This window comes from Mustela erminea, chromosome 5 (genome assembly GCF_009829155.1).
Source record: "Mustela erminea isolate mMusErm1 chromosome 5, mMusErm1.Pri, whole genome shotgun sequence".
Lineage (NCBI taxonomy): Eukaryota > Metazoa > Chordata > Mammalia > Carnivora > Mustelidae > Mustela > Mustela erminea.
The window spans coordinates 116396972-116412504 of record NC_045618.1 but is presented as its reverse complement, the minus strand read 5'-3'; the positions used below and the strand labels follow the sequence as shown (position 1 = coordinate 116412504).

The window sequence follows — 15533 nt, the reverse complement described above, 5'->3', positions numbered from 1 at the left end:
CACTACCCATCCCTCGGAAGAGCTGAGTCCCATGAAAGCCCAGGGGACGTGGTCTCAGAGCCTGCTGGGACCCTGCTCTCCAGCCAGCAGTCACGTGCCCGCTCAAGGGGTTGCTGGGGCAGCAGGGAGGGGTGGGGGAGCAGGATCTAAATCGAGCTGGAGATTGAGGTTTGGTAATGGGCAGAACCGAGCTTATAAAGAAGGGAAGTGGCCAGGAAGTTGTCATAAGGGATCCAGGGCACCGTGGAAAAAAGGTGCAGAAAATAGTGAGCCCAGAGGACACATTTTACCTTTGTCCCCTGGGTTCTTCACAGGGGGGCTGTCTACCCTCGCTGAGCTCTCAAGCACCTGGGAGCCTCAGTCACCAGAGATGCAGCTTCCAGGTGGTGGGGGAGGGGGCATTGAGTGCTCCCAGGAGGGAAGGTATATTCCTGCTGCATCACAAACGTGGTCTACCGGAAGCCATGGGACAATTGCAAATTGCAAATTCTTCTCCATATGGAGAAGAAAACACAGAGATAATCTATGTTGTGATAGTCACTGGAGTTCACTAAGTATTTCTAATTCTACTCTGGGTACTTACCAGCTGTCTTGGAGTTAGGTGGGAACCATGTGGCTTGCTTTTAGTCAATGAAATGTGGGCCGAGTGACATGTCACTTCCAGATGGAAGCTTTAGGAACCAGCGTACAATTTACCATGTGTCCCCCACCTCCCCCTTTTCTGCCACCATTCTGCCACCACCGTCGTGGAGCATGGAGCCTCCCTCAGCCTGGGTCCCTGAGTGAGGACAAGAAGGAGGAGCGCCCCCTGCTGACATCTCATGGATAAGTTGCAGGAATGAGAACACCTTTGGGATTGAAGCCCTTAAGGGTTGTGGGTGTCTGTTACTGCAGCTGATGGTGGTCTCTCCTCTATGTCAAAGCTGTGGCTAGGAAGACCCCTGCTCCCCGCAAGGGGGCCTTCATAGCGTGTCCCTTGTTTGAGGGGAAAGGGCGGTGCAGGTGGGGGAAGGACTGAGGCGGCACTGCTGAGGTACTGGCTGGGGATGACGTGGAAGAGTAGAGGGAATTGGCCAGAGTGCTCACCCAGATTTGCTAAGAAATAACAGGAGAAACCTGTGTCACGTATTTTGCACCCCATTCAGAGGGCAGGCATGCAGCTAAGGCCGAGAGCGTTCTCTGTGTAGATTCATGGAAGTCATGCAAAGGAGGGTAGTGGTCCAGGCTGCAGGGAGGCGGGCCGGAGTTCATGGCACTGCACAGAAAAGGTCAGGTTTCCCCAGTCCCCACCTGCACAATGGAACAGAAGGCCAGTGCCACAGAGCAGAAGATAGGCGTGCTGAGAAGGTCTGCAACCACACTTGTGGCTTTGGGGGTCATTCAGGAACTTGGGAGCAAACGGCCAGGTGACCAGCCTGGCTCTGTCTGGATTTTTTCCTACAAGGCATGGGTGCTGCCCGCTTCCCCTCTTCCCTGAGTCCCCTAGAGATCCAGGGGTGTATACCAGCCTACAGGTCCCACCCCAGATGGCAGCCCAGGCCCAGCGACACCCCTCTCCTCACATCCTAACTAAAGATGTCCTCATTCTTTCCCTCCCCTCAGAGGCTAGGTGTGGCTCAGGAGCGTCTTGGTGAAGGAAGAAACAGGATGGGTCTCTCTTTTTCTTGACTGCTGCTGCTAATGTCCTCCTGTCCTTGGGGAAAGCAGAGAAAGGCTGAACGGGGCTGCAGGTGGGCCCCGCACTCCCACGCGAGCTCAGACTCGTCCTCTCCCACACCAGGCGGGCGTCTCTGCCGGAGGCTTGGTCTGCCCTAAGTCTCCTACTGACGTCCCACATGGGCAGATGCCTCCCCTTTTTCTCTCCCCCAAACCCCTGAAGCCTATGGGAGGCCTCAGCAAACCATGGGGCGTTTACTGAGACTCTAAACACCTCAGAGTACAACACGCTCAGAGCTGAATGCAATCACGTGGTCCCCCGGGGTGTGGGGAGAGGATTTGGGGGGAAGGGAGAGGCTGCTGTTCTAGCGCCTCGAGGAGGGCAGCCGGGAGTGGGCAGGATAGCCGCGGGTGATGCCACCAGCAAGTCACTGAACTCCCGAGTGCGATTCGTGTGAAATGGAGAGAAAGACGCATCTCACTGGGCTGTGGGGATAAACAGGATAAGGCGCGTAGACAGCGCGCTGGAGCCGGAGGTGAGCCCGGAGACTCTGTGTCAGCGCTGCACCCACATGATGACAAGCACAGGTGACCCTCTTTCCCAGGAGCACTTAGCTGCATAAAGGGGTAGGAGAGGGTTTTCAAGAGGAATTACGTTCTTTCTGTTTGCTGGCAAAGAACAGAAGGGCAGAGTGTGGCAGAGGAAATTCTGGAGAAGGTTCTTAGAGGGTGGTGGAGAAGCCATTTCGAGGGACAGCCTGCCCCTTTGTGTGGTGAGGGGAGGAAAAGAAGAGGTGCCACTATACTGGAGAATATCTAGAGCCTCCCCTTGGCTGCCAGTCGAAGCCCCCCCAGCAATGGAGACCAGGCCAGCAGCCTCAACCAGAGTAGGTACCCCAGAGATGGCATGAACCCCTTTGGGCATCTGCACCCTGTCTACAGCTGCTTCCCACCTGAGACCGGAAGTATGGCTGATGTCCCCAGCCCCGCCAGCCTGAAGCCATGGATCGGGCTCCCACCCCCCACCCCCGAGGCCTGCCCCCACAGCACGGCCTTCCGGTGATGGTTTTGGGGAGGGTGGGCAGCTGTACAAAGATGTACAAACATGGTAGGTGAAGGCCAAAGGGATCAATGTCCTCATAGCAAAGCAGGCCGACACCCCTCAGCCACTTCAGGGTTCCCTTCTCATCTGACAACTCGGACTTCTTAGAATCAGAGCACCAGGGAAAGCCACCAAACTTTTAAGAAAAAGAAACCCTTCCATGTGGGGAAGCCACCCAAAGAAAGAGGCAAGAGCTACCAAGGTTTACTCATTTTTATTTTTTATAAAACAAGCTACAAATACCTCCCTCTGTCCTCACAAAGGCAAGCCACACAACACAGCCCACACGTGTGAGAGAGAAGATCCAGGGTTGGGGTGGAGGAGTTCTGAATTTCCACAGGGGGGCGCCCTCTCTGTGTTTTCATGCTTCCTCCAGGCCCTGGGAAAGGGGCTGGGGCCTCCTGGAAGGTCCATCCTGCTCTGACGCGCGCTGTGTCTTCTGTGCAGGGCAATACTGGGGGCGGGGGTTGGGGGAGGTGCTCCCTTTCCTCCTTACCATGTTGGGGTGGGGCCTCCAGTCACCCCTGAGACAACCTCTCGGACTTGCTCAAGAACCTTCTCTAGCATGAAGCCCCACCAGAGCATGTCCTGAGGAGGCTGTGCTGACCCCCAACTCCACCCTGGGCGCTCCCTGAGGAGGGCCTTGTGTGGGCCCGTGCTTCTGGTGTCAATGCCTTCCAGACCGGAAATGGATACACCGTCTGCTGAGTTGGGCGCATTTATGGGAATGCTGGGTGGGATACAAGATGAGGCCAGAGTTCCAGGACCAATCTGATAGGGGCACCGGTCCTGGGCCACCTGTCCTCCTTTGATGCTGCCACGGCTGCTCATGGGAAGAGACACTCGGTGTCACTTGTTGCTGTCTAATGGCTGTCTGAATGGGCACGGCCACCGGGCAGAGGAAGGCTGGGCGGGCTGCCGTGGAATCCCAGAAACATGTCTGTGGAAGGTGAGGCCTGGATTTCCCCCTAGCTGGGTTATTAGCCCTACACTTCCAAGGAGGGGGCAGAAGTTGAAGGCCCAGGATCAGTTTTGCTCTGGAATTGGCCTTGAGCCTAGAAGCCCTTAGGAGCATTTGAGGAAGAAGGAACACTCTTCAGTATTGGGTTAAAAAACAAATAAACCACGGAGTCACCAACAAGATGACCAGTTGAGCTCCTCCCTCAGGCTTGTCATCACCACTGAAGACAGAACGGCAGGGGAGATACGGAGTGGAGATGAAGACCCCGTCTGACCCCACTGCTGAGAGGGCCAGTCTTGGGAAGCCTTGCTTGTGCGTTTGCAGGGGGCTGGCAGCGCACTCATCAGTGCTGGCCTCTGTCCTCTTTCCTCCATGGCTTAAACATCAAACATCTACCAAATAGAAGGCCCCACTGTCTCTTTTTCTTTTTCTTCTTTGCCTCCCTTCCCGTGCTTTACAGAGTCGACACTAAACACGGGCAAAAATGTTTCAAAGGACCTCATGCAAATCGTCTGGGGATCATTTGCTCAGTGGGTCACGAGGACCCTGGCATACCCACGGATGGATTCTGTTCTGGGCCGCCTGAGGGTCCGGAGAGTAGGACCATGTGGGCATGTGAGAACGGTTGCCTGGGCTGGCTACTGCCCTCCCTCCAGGGGGCATCTCCATCTGTCCCCCAACCCAACCTCCCTTGAGAAGGCCAAGTGCCCAGTGACCTGCCAGATCTGACAGCTAAGGCAAGGGCAGGACCCTTCTCCCCCTAGAAAAGAACCAACAGAGTCTACAATATCATCGTAGGGCTCCCGTCTTTATGCACACAGGGCTTAGCCTCCAAATGGAATCCAGGTGGGCTGGGGTTACAGTCCTGGGGTCTAGAAATCGGAGCCATGTGTCCACAGCCCCCACAAGGAGAGCAGGAAGAGGGAGGGGAATGAACAAACAGCAATGCCAACGCCTGTACAAAAGAACTATACAATTTACATATATATTTATGTACAGTATATAAATCTCTTTCTTCTCAGTCCCAGCAACAAACACCCTCCTGCCCACCCTCCCCACAACAAAACCCCTCAAAGTTGTCAGTAGCAAATCCAAAAACTTACAATAAGAGAGAGAATAAACAGTCCTTTTTCCCTTTCCTTTTCCCACTGGTATTAGATACTGGTGTTTAAAAATGAAACCCAAAAGAAAACACGCAAATCAGAGTTATTGAAAGTGCAAACACGGTGGGCACCACTTATGTCACACGGGATGCGGCCGGGCCAGGGGAGCTGGGGAAGGTTTGGTGCAGGGTGGTCTGTCCTGCCTCCCTGGTCTCTCCACCTGCCCTTTGGTTTTCTGCTCCTTAGACCAGGCGTCCTACTGGGAAAGGGAAAAGAGAAGCAAGAGGTCAGAGGCGGGCCAACCGCACACATTCATTTCCTCACAAGAGCAGCCTGTTAGAGACAGGCTGGGCAGGACGCAGGGAGGCCAGACTTACAGGTAAGCCCCTGTTTTACCAGCCCATCCTTTGCCCCCATGGAGCACCACTGGGACCCCTGAAGCAAGTCTGGCATTCCAGAGAATGATGCCTTGCCCAGGAAGCACGGCTGGGGGAATGCAGCTCCCTATGGGCCATCTGACTCCAAGACACTAGCTGTTCAACTGGGAGAGGCAGGCGTGGCTTTATACTCCGGGATGGCAGATCCTTGTAGAACGAACCAATCTTTCCCTGTGTCCCCAGCAAACAAAAATGGAAAATGGGAGCCTAGGTAACTTGGCCAGCTCCTCCACTCGGGCCAGACTACCAGTGCTGCATTTAGGGGGCCCACAGAGGGGACCCCAGAAAGAAAACAACTTACTGAATGGGTTTGGACCGGCCCATTTTCCCTGGGGGACGCTGCTGAGCTTATCACCTGCAACAAACAGGAACATATGACACTCAGGGGGCCTTGACCCAGAGAACTGGTGGGCGGGGCTTCCTCTGTGCCTGGGTGGCTGTCTCCTCCAGCCCCTGGAATGAAGAATGGACTCAGGAGAGAGAGATTGTGTGGCAGTGCTTCCTGTTCTGTGGGTGGGGTCCCTCTTCTGCCTGGGTGAAGCCACCGCTGACCAACACCTTTAAACAAAGTCCCTTTTCCATAAGGCCAGGACCTCACTGGAGCGCCTCTCTGAAATCCCCCAGCTATTAGCTAAGAAGGGCTTTGATGCCAATGGACATTTGCATAACCTTCCTTGGTCCCTGTTCTCCATGTCACAGAACATCAGGGATGGAGGGAACCTTAGTGACCATCTGGTCCTGCCCCTTCACCCAGCAAATCTGGAAACTGAGGCTTGAAGCAATTGCATGAGTGAACCAAGGCCCAAGCCTCACTCTGCTAACACCCACTCTGCCCCATAGGGTGCTGATGGGTCTTGAAGGCTCCTGCAGGGCCCAGGGCTCCTTGGAGAGGAGTGGGAGCTAGGCCAGCTCCGCGTGACCCCGGGAGGCTGTGTGACATTGCGCACGTACCATAACCCCGCTGGGCCAGTCTACAGGATGGGAATTGGGGCCACAGCTATGCCGCAGGGCTGCCTTGAGGACGGACTGAATTCATAAAGTGGAGAAAGGGCTTTGAAGAGCGCAAGGTGTCTACGGCCATACCACCCTGAACGCGCCCGATCTCGTCTGAAGAGCGCAAGGTGCTGCGGGAACCCACACCCACTCATGGGCCATGCGGACCCACAGCTCAACGCTCCCCTCTCCCTGTTACGCTAACATTCCTAAGACCTGAGAGCAACAGAACCCCAGTTGGGGGGCGGGCCAGGGGCAGAAACTGAGATGTCCCGATTTTACAGATGAGGAAACGAGCCTGGGAAGAGAGTGATAGGCTCGGGGACCAGCAGGTGGGCAGGAACAGAATCCCACGTGACTCAGAATCCCATCATTCATCGGCTCTGTCCAGTAGCCGCTTCTCTCAGTTGAGAGCAGGAAGATTCACAGAAAGAGAGAGGTGGGGGGAGGTGCGTTAGCTGAGCCACTGGGCCAAGCAGAGACTGGGGGAAAAGAAACACCGCCGGCCAGGGAGGACCCAGCCCTCACTTGGGGAGGCTTAAGGCACTAATCCTTTACCTAAATCTCGTCATTTACCCTGCGGGGCCACTTTATATGATAGTTACAAAATGATCCAATCATCCCCCTGTTATGATGGGGCCACTGAGGCTTAGCTTTTATGTGTGAAGTGAACTCAGGCCTGGCTCTGCCCTCCCAGCACCACGCTCTTAGGGGCACGGGGGTGTGGGGGAGGAAAGGCCGGAACCCGGGGCATCCTTGGGCAATGCCAAAGGAGGGCTGGGAGGTTTCACAAATGCAGGAACTAGTCTCCCGTCTGCCGGCCTCACAGGACAGTGACCGTCACCCTGACGAAGACGGTTTATTCGCTGGGAAGGACAAGCCAAGAAAGAAGGCCCGGCCCTCCGAACGTTTGACCCCTCATGCCGTGCCGACAGCTCGGCCCCCCAGTGCACAGTCTGCTGAGTAAAACTACCAGTGTTCACGAGGCATTTCCAGAAAATGTGGTCTCTGAGACCCAAAGCGACACTCGTTCCTAAACTGCCTGTGCTCCCCCAGCCCCCTGGAGCCCCCCACAGGGCCTGCAAGCCCCTCTCAGCCCACCAGAGGGCACCGTGTGTCACCAGATGGCCAATGCGGGGCTCAGGCCCCACATAACCTTCTACCCAAGTGGCTTTTCTGCCACTCCCCAGAGCAGAGGGCCCCAGGGAAGCTGCCTTCAGCCCATGGGTGCGCTCCTCTACTACTACCGGTTTCTTCTGTGTGTTCACCACAGACTGGGTTACTGGGTTACTGGGCTAAGTGCCTCACAGGCACCATCTTGTTAAATCTTCACACCAAATCTATGAGGTAGATGCTATCACCTCCATTCTGCAGACAAGGAAACTGAGGCCAGAGAGTTTAGATGACTTGCCAGAAATTACAGGGCTAGCGAGTGGCAGAGCCGGGATTTAAAAGCCAGGTCTGTCCGGCTCCAGAGCTTCTTTCTGTTCTTCACCCACGAACCTGGCCCCAGCCTCCCCTATGCCTCCCATTAATGGTCCTTTCTGTGGCAGGAGAAAGCACTCTGGGGGCCTCCCTGGGCAACTTGACACGAAAGCCTCGGCCGAGTCTGGGTGAGGAGGAGCAGGGCTCCCTAAGTATCACATCCCAGGGGACAGTTTTCCTGGGTGCTCCCCTCAGGTCCTAGGCAGCAGCCAGCATTGGCAGACCCTGGCATCTGGCAAGGTTTCCGAGAAAGGCCCGGAAGCCCCGCTCTGCTCTGCAGACAAGAGGTCCCCACCCTCGGCCTCTCCTTGGCTTCTGTGTGGTGCGTAGACTAGAGCGGACTGAGGACAGAGTCATTACAGACTCCTGTGAGTCCGTACCCCCTTGGTCCCTCCATGCTCCTGGGGCTGGGCTGCACACTAACACTGGGTGGGTTCCTCCAGTACGGACCCCTGCCCGTGCTCTGGGAGATGAGCGCAGACTCCAAGCTTCACTAGAGCGGGTGGCCCCCTCACCCATGAGGTCATTGGGCAGATAGGAACGGAACGGTGCCACGCCCGGTGCTGGCGGGGACACTGGAAAGGCCCGGCTACAGGGTGGGGATGCCGCTTCCCCAGGCAATAATCATTAAGAACAGGAATGTTGAACTTGTATCCAGTTCCTTCACTGTCCCTGGGGCTGGATAAATGCTTCCACTCACTCTCCCACTGAATCAGCACAATAATCCTATGGGGTAAATACCCTGGTTATACCCACTGTACAGATGAAGAAACCCAAAGCCAGAACGGTTGTGTGGTTCGTATACGGTGAAGGAGCGAGTCTGTAGCTGAGGCAGGGTTGGAGCCATGACATTGTCCTGCGTCCTGGGGGAACACACAGAGCTTCCTCGATCACACAGGAGGGGCTGGAGCAACGGGCTCACTCCTCCAGGGTCACAGGCCCCAGAGGCAGGGCCAGAACCAGCTGTGGAGTGGGGAGGTCCCGAGACAGGGTCCCTAGTGCTCATTCATCCACTTCCTGGGCTACCCTGGCTTCAATGACAACTGAGGGTTAGTGCCAGGGAAAGCCCTTGTGTTTTCTCCCTGGGCAAGCTCAGCTTTATCAAAGCTTCCACTTCAAATAAATTGGTACGACCCGCCCAGACCCCTCACCTGCACTAGAGAACCACCCATCCTTCAGGTGCCTCCAACTTGACAGGTCCAGACCATACTGGTTGTCTCCCCACTGCCCCACGTGCTCTGCTCCTCCTTCCACGGCGCCCAACTCCGTGAACAGACCCCCCCCTCCAGTTGCCCGAGCCCACCTTCATCCCTCTATCCACTTGGTCACCAGAACCACAGCTCGAGCTATCTCGAATCCACTCGCTTCACCCCTGCTGTGCCTCTGTCATCTCCCGCCACAGCCTCCGGTGGGTGCCTTGTTCGTCTGCAAACCCATTTCCTGCACTGCAGCCTGAATGATTTTTTATTTTCTTTTTATTTTTTTAAAAGATTTTATTTATTTACTTGACAGAGAGAGATCACAAGTCGGCAGAGAGGCAGGCAGAAAGAGAGAGGAGGAGGAAGCGGGCTCCCTGCAGAGCAGAGAGCCCGAAGCGGGGCTCGATCCCAGGACCCTGAGATCATGATCTGAGCCGAAGGCAGAGGCTTTAACCCACTGAGCCACCCAGGAACCCCCTGAATGATTTTTTAAAGCAAAACCCATCCAGTCGTTTCTCTGCCCGAGCCCCTGTGACAGCTCTCCACGGACCTTATGAAGTTGACACTCCCCGCTTGCCTCCTCAGCCCCAGGCGGCTGCCACATTCAAATACGCATTTCAGCCCCACTAACGTCTTCCTCTACAACCCGTCCTCGCCTCCACGCCTGCAGCCTTCAGTTGCCATAGCTGAGAACCCCCGCCCTCCACTGATGCACTGGCTTGGCCGTCTTGTTCCCGTGGCTCGGGTATCGGTTTAGACCAGGGTTCAGCAAACTTATCTGTCAAGGACTAGGTAGTAGATATTTTAGGCTTTGTGGGCCAAGTAGAGACAGTCATTTGTTCTTCTTGGTTGAAAATTACATCCCTTTAAAAATATAAAAACCACGCTTAGCTCACAGGCCATACAAAAATAGGCCACGGACTAGATGGGGCCCCAGGGCCATGGCTGGTTTGGACATCACTTCCTGCACCAGGTTTTCCAAGGCCGTCTGCCCCTGAGCTAATTTCAGTGCTCCTACACGTGTTCCTACAATACTCCACACTTGTTCTATCATGACAGAGATGATTAGGTTTCCACCCAAATCCATGTTCTCCTCCTCTTCCTGGGCTCCCAGCCTTCCCTACTGTGGGGTGTGGCCTGGAGGCCGTTTTCCAACCCTGGGGATAGGAGAGGGGATGTGTCACTTCAGGACTGGCCCATAAAACTCCCGCACGGGCACGTGCACTGCTCTGTGCTTGACTCCCTCTGGCTGACTGGGAATGGAAATGACCCCCACGGTGACCTAGAAGCCCATAATAAAAATGACGAATCATTCTTGGCCAAGATCTCAGAGCGAGTGCACAGAGAAGTCTCCATTCCTATCTGTCCTATCTGTCCTCCTGGAAACACACACACTCACACACACACACACGCACGCACGCACACACCCCATGACCCAGAATCACATGCTGAACAATCACATGGGCAAGATGAACAAGTTTCTCCTGTGTTGAACCATTACATGCATGGGTCTACTTGTTACGCAGCCTGGCTTATCCGAACGCACTCTCCCAGCACTCAGCACAATGTCTGTAAATACATTCCTATCTATCTCCTTGGTAGACCATGGGAGGACAAGGACTTTGCCTGTGGACTCCTTCACTGCCCCAGCCATCTCCCCGGAGCCCCCTCTATGGGGGTAGCCCCCGGTCCCTTTGCCCCGTGGGCCAAGTTCTGGAAGGTCAGGAGCCCGGGAGCGAGCACTCACCTTCTTTGCTAACACCCAGGCAGCCCTTCAGCTCGGGCAGCGAGATGACCTTGTCCTTGTTCAGGTCGCAGTAGTCAGTGAAACGCCGGGCGCACTTCTTGGGCTTGGCTTTCTTCTTCACGTAGCGCTTGAAGGGCTTCATCTCGCGCTTGTTGATGTCGTTGCTGCTGTTGCTGTCCAGCTGGCTGAAGTACCAGTGCACCACTCGCTCCTCCAGGGTGTGGCTGGGGTCCGGTTCTGCAAACCTGAGCCACAGGCAGACCCCCGCCCCGCCCCGAGATCCCCACTCAGCATCCTGCTGGAGCCACCCGTCCTGCCACAGGTGTCTCCCACAAGGTCAGATGCCGGGGTCCTTGTGCCGCGCTGGCTCCGGCCGGGGAGAAACAGCTCCCCTGAGCCAAAGACCTCCCAGCCCCACACAGCCAGCAGCAGGATGGAGCTGTCCTCTTCAGCTTGACTCTCAAGACTGGACACTTTATTTTTCCAGGGTCCCCAAGTACATCCCTCTTATTACATCAGCCTGTCTTACCCTCTACAATAGCCAGGAGTGTTCCTGTACAAGATGGGGGCTCCGGATACACTGGTTAGATTTAATTCACCCAAGTAAAATGCAGCTGGCATCCAAGCTGTCCTCCTGGCCTGGGGTTCTCTGCAGGACAAGCTGCTGTTCCCATAGGAACATGAACACTCAGTAATCAGGACTATGATTGAGCATGCGCACACACCCAACACCAGGCCAGGTTCTGGGACAAACGACCCTGGCCTCAAACTCCTCAGCATCTTGCTGGGACAGAACCCAATATGCTGACACCAGGCAGTAATGATTCGGTGTGAAGCTCCCAGGGCCTGAGCCTGTCAGGCACCAAGTACAGTAGGAACTGGAGAGAAGGCAGTTGTGATGGACACAGACAGAGGTTCTGAACCTGACAAGTCCCAGACCTGCTAGGGATGTGTCTCTCCACGCAGAGGTTTTAAGACTGGAGGTCTGGGATGGATCTGGGAAGCCAAAGGTATACTGGAACCCCTGGAGATTTTGCTTAGGAGTACTAGACTATAGCAACCAAGAAGGCTTCCTGGGGTCAAGGTGCACAGTAATGACCACACATCTAACACCGTCCTGTCTACATAGCACATAAAGTGGAAAGACCAGTGTTTTTATGTGTAACAGTACACACGCCCTACCCATCCATTTGATTTACTGATGCCATTCAGGATGCTAGCTAATAGTTCAAACTTTTAGAGCCAGTGACAAGCCTGTTCCAGAGGGGGTGACTGTAGCTTCTGCTCCCAGGGCTTGGCAATGAGTAAATATGGCTCAGGCCCTTGTGTTCAAAATCCTGGGCACCTTTCCCTTTGTAGGGGGGAGGAAGGCTCAGGTTGGGAGGCCAACACCTTCAAGTTGTCTGCAGAGCCCTGAGCAGAACTACAGCCCTGCCGTGGATCAGAAATGGAGGTGGAGGGGGTCACTGTCACACAGGTATCCCAGACCAGGGGCTCTGGGCTGCCAGCACATTCTGAAACCATCTCTGGCAAGAACAATATCCAAGGCACTTGCCAATACCTTGGGGTTCTTCCCTGGGGTTTCCTGAGTTTTCCAGAAGGGAGGAGACCATCTCTGACCCCACCCTTACAAACGAGCCAGCAAACTCTTTCCCTTTCCCATCCCCAGGTGACCTCAACATTTAGGGGAAAAGAAGTTTCATTACCACAAAAAGCCAGGCATTCCTGCTAAATGCCCGTTGCTAATTAACTGGATTGCAGTCCCGGGCCAGCACCCCTGGGCATCCTGGGCTGATTCCCAGACAGCGCAATTATCGCATCTGCCAGCAGAATGTCACCCCCATGGGTTTAATGCAGGGAGTACCTGGGAAAGTGTGAGGCACCGTCCACCCCTGGCTCTTTGGGGATCTACCTGGTCTGTCATGGCTCAGAAGGTCTTTGAAACAGACGTGGAGTTACTCGTTGTGGAACTCGGATTTTTGTTTCTGTTGGCACATGGTATTTTGGGGTTTTAAAACTTCCTTTACTTTACCCACCATATTCACTCTTACGCCTGCAGGGCAGACCAGGTGAGCAGCGGAAAATTCTCTCTCAAGATGTTCAAGGCACAGGAGGGAGGGTGGCTAGCTCCCTCTGGGGCACCCTGTCTGCCTGTGTTCCCCGAAATGTGAGGGAGGCACCCGGGGCTGCAGAGAAGAGCCAGGACGAGCCCCCAGGGAGGCACTCCTGCATTCCCACGGAGCGCTCTCTGTCTGGGCCCCTCCAGCCAGGGGCCATGGGAGCCCCATGGCGGCAAAGGCAACTCTTTCTTTAACCTTTAGGCTCCGCATAGCGCATAGCGTCATGTCTACCTAGAGGCTGGAATAATAAAGCCTCAGTCCCTGAGCCGGGAAGGCATGAGGTCATCCCGCCCAGCCGCCCTGCCAGGAGAGGCCCGCTGCCTCCAACACGTGTTGCTGGGGCTCCCGCCTGTCCGCTTCTCAGGGACTGCACCGAGAGAGCTCCCCCACCTTCCTTTGGGCCGGTCCACGCAAGAAGCAGCTCTTCGCCCCACTTTACAACCTCTGGGAGTTTCCCCCCACACGGAGTGATCATCCTTTGGCTCCTGCTCCCTCTTCTTTCCTTGTCTTCTGACTCTCTCTCCTGCCCTGTCACCCTTGTCCGCTTGGTCCTGCCCTCCTCACTCCCCCCAGCATCTTGCAGCCATGACCCCTGGCCTGACCTGGCCCTGGAGGCTCTGAGGACGCTCGCTTCCCAGGAGGAAGTCCTTTGAGGCCCCTTCAAGCAGTGCCTCTGGGTCCCTTGACCCTGTCACACCCTCAGCCTGTCCTGTGGGCCCCGAGGGGCACCCCTCTTCCTCATTCCTCCCCAGCTTGCCTAGGGCTCCCTGCTTCTGAACTCCTCTGACTTCCAGAAACCCACGTCCCATCCACACTGCTGGTTACATAGCTCAGCTCTAGGTGTGACACTGACAGCTCTAGGGTCCTACTTTGGAACCCAGTGCTTTACCCTGGCCAAACTCCAAGTGCATTTAAAGCAAGAATTTCTCAGCTTTGAGGGATCACGGGCCCTTTCGAGAACCTAAACAAAGCTATGGTCTTCTCTGGAAAAATGCATATGCGTGTAGCACTCTGCTGACTAGACTCCCTAAACCTTATCCAAGCTCATGCACTCAGCTGAAGAACCCTTGATCTAGAGGGAAGGACACTGCAGCCATGGCCCCAGAAGAATGTTTAACCATAAGCCTTCTGGAAGAAGATGGGGCGAGACAAAGGACAGTAGCTGGACGGGTTTGGAAGCTGTTTCCAACAAGTATTTCCAACAAAACATAATGGAAAACTACTGAAGATATTTAGTCTAAAACTCTGAAAACCAGGTTTCTGGGTTTACAACAGCTTTAAGTCCATACCATGCGTCATACAAAATCAAGTCAAGACTGAGTTGGGTCAGGAGTCTGGATTTGGTCAAACCGGCAGTGGGCGCGCATGTGCAAAAGACTCAAAGAGAGGTCTCAGTTAGCTAAGGAGAAGCTGAGATTTTCCCAGGGGAGTGCTGGCTGAATGGGGCAAAAGAGCCTCCCCCCAGAGTTTCCAGAAATCTCTCAGTCTTATTGGAGTCCCTTCCATCACAGTTAGATTCCCCCTAACTTATCCTTGACCTCAAAACCATACCCCACTGATCCCTCCAGCTCTTGCAGCCTTCCAGAAGTATCCTCTGAAAACACTGGCAGTTTGCACTCCTAGCTCCAGGCTGACTTACACTGGCACCAAAGCTCCAACCGTTCTCTCCCATATGTGCACCCAGCCGCCCCTAGAGATCAGAGTTGCTGGATTTCAAATCTGCTCATCAGGTGAGGGCTGGGGACCCTGCATCAGAGGGCGAGATGGTTCCTTACATCACTCCACGTTGGTGGTCCGTGCCACCGGCCTCCCTGCAGGGGAGGCTCTACTCTACTGAAAGGGTTCATTGCATGTGTAGAGTTATCCAAGCTTCCTTGGATATGGTATGGAAAGTCACACCCACAGGATACCAAATCCCAGATTTTGGAAAAACAAATCGTAAGACTGGTGGCAGCTCTGTCTCTGAGCGGTTTGGGTGGCTGTCCTGTTGACTCCCACCTCCATGGATGAGGGAACCCACTCGAGCCAGGCGCCTCCCTGGTCTGGCCCCATTGAGTTGTCTCCTGAATGGAGAGGGGACAGGTGCTGCCCTTGTCCTGCAATGCTTTCAGTTTTGCTTCTGCAGCCTCACCCTGCCAGGCCTGCCTTGGCAGCAACGCACAGCTGGAGAGCCAGGCCCATTCGCCCCGAGAAAACTTGCTTTGGCCAACATCTCGGGCCTTGCTCTGCTGTCCCAAGCAGTTTTAAAGAAGGTGAGGCAGGACGGCTTGGAAGCGCTAGCCAAGCCAAGCAGACCAACTGAGCCCCATCTGGAGAGGGGTCTGGACCCTGCCAGCTGTGTGGGCGGGTGGGGCTGGGAAATGCCAAGTTAGCCACATTCCAGCCTCTTCCTTGCAAGGCCATTGACAAGTAGCTGCACTGGGCAGGAAGGAGGGAACCACTGTGCGCCCGGTCTCTCACCAGAAGGCTCACACCCACCTCCCCTCAAAGTTGACTTTCTCTAGGGTGAGATGGAGAAAGGGGAGGGTTTCCCTGCTCGAGAAGATTCTGCCAGCTGAGATCTCAGAACTCTTCCTTGGGGTCTGATAAATGTTAATGGGGCACCATGGGAGGGCCGATCTAGGGCAGCTCTCCCTCTGGAGCCCCAGTGGGAAGGACCATGAGGATGATTCAATCATCCCGAAACCTTCACTGAGAACTGCCAGCCTCCAGTGATACTTGCCGGCCACC

General features: G+C 55.2%; 1 protein-coding gene across 3 annotated transcripts in view; it reads right to left on the bottom strand.

Moving 5' to 3' along the window:
- Nucleotides 1–2953: 2953 nt before the first annotated feature.
- The window catches only part of SMOC1 (SPARC related modular calcium binding 1), a 149296-nt gene continuing 136716 nt past the window's right edge, over nt 2954–15533 (bottom strand). Inside the window, exons 11-13 of one of the 3 annotated variants that reach the window (XM_032344612.1) lie at nt 10684–10928; nt 5561–5614; nt 2954–5081 (exon numbers count right to left, since the gene is read on the bottom strand). In XM_032344612.1, the coding sequence (XP_032200503.1) occupies nt 5065–5081; nt 5561–5614; nt 10684–10928 (316 nt within the window). In that variant the 3' untranslated portion in view covers nt 2954–5064. The remainder of the gene's footprint in view (nt 5082–5560; nt 5615–10683; nt 10929–15533) is intronic. The other 2 variants (XM_032344613.1, XM_032344615.1) reach the window with 2 other exon arrangements.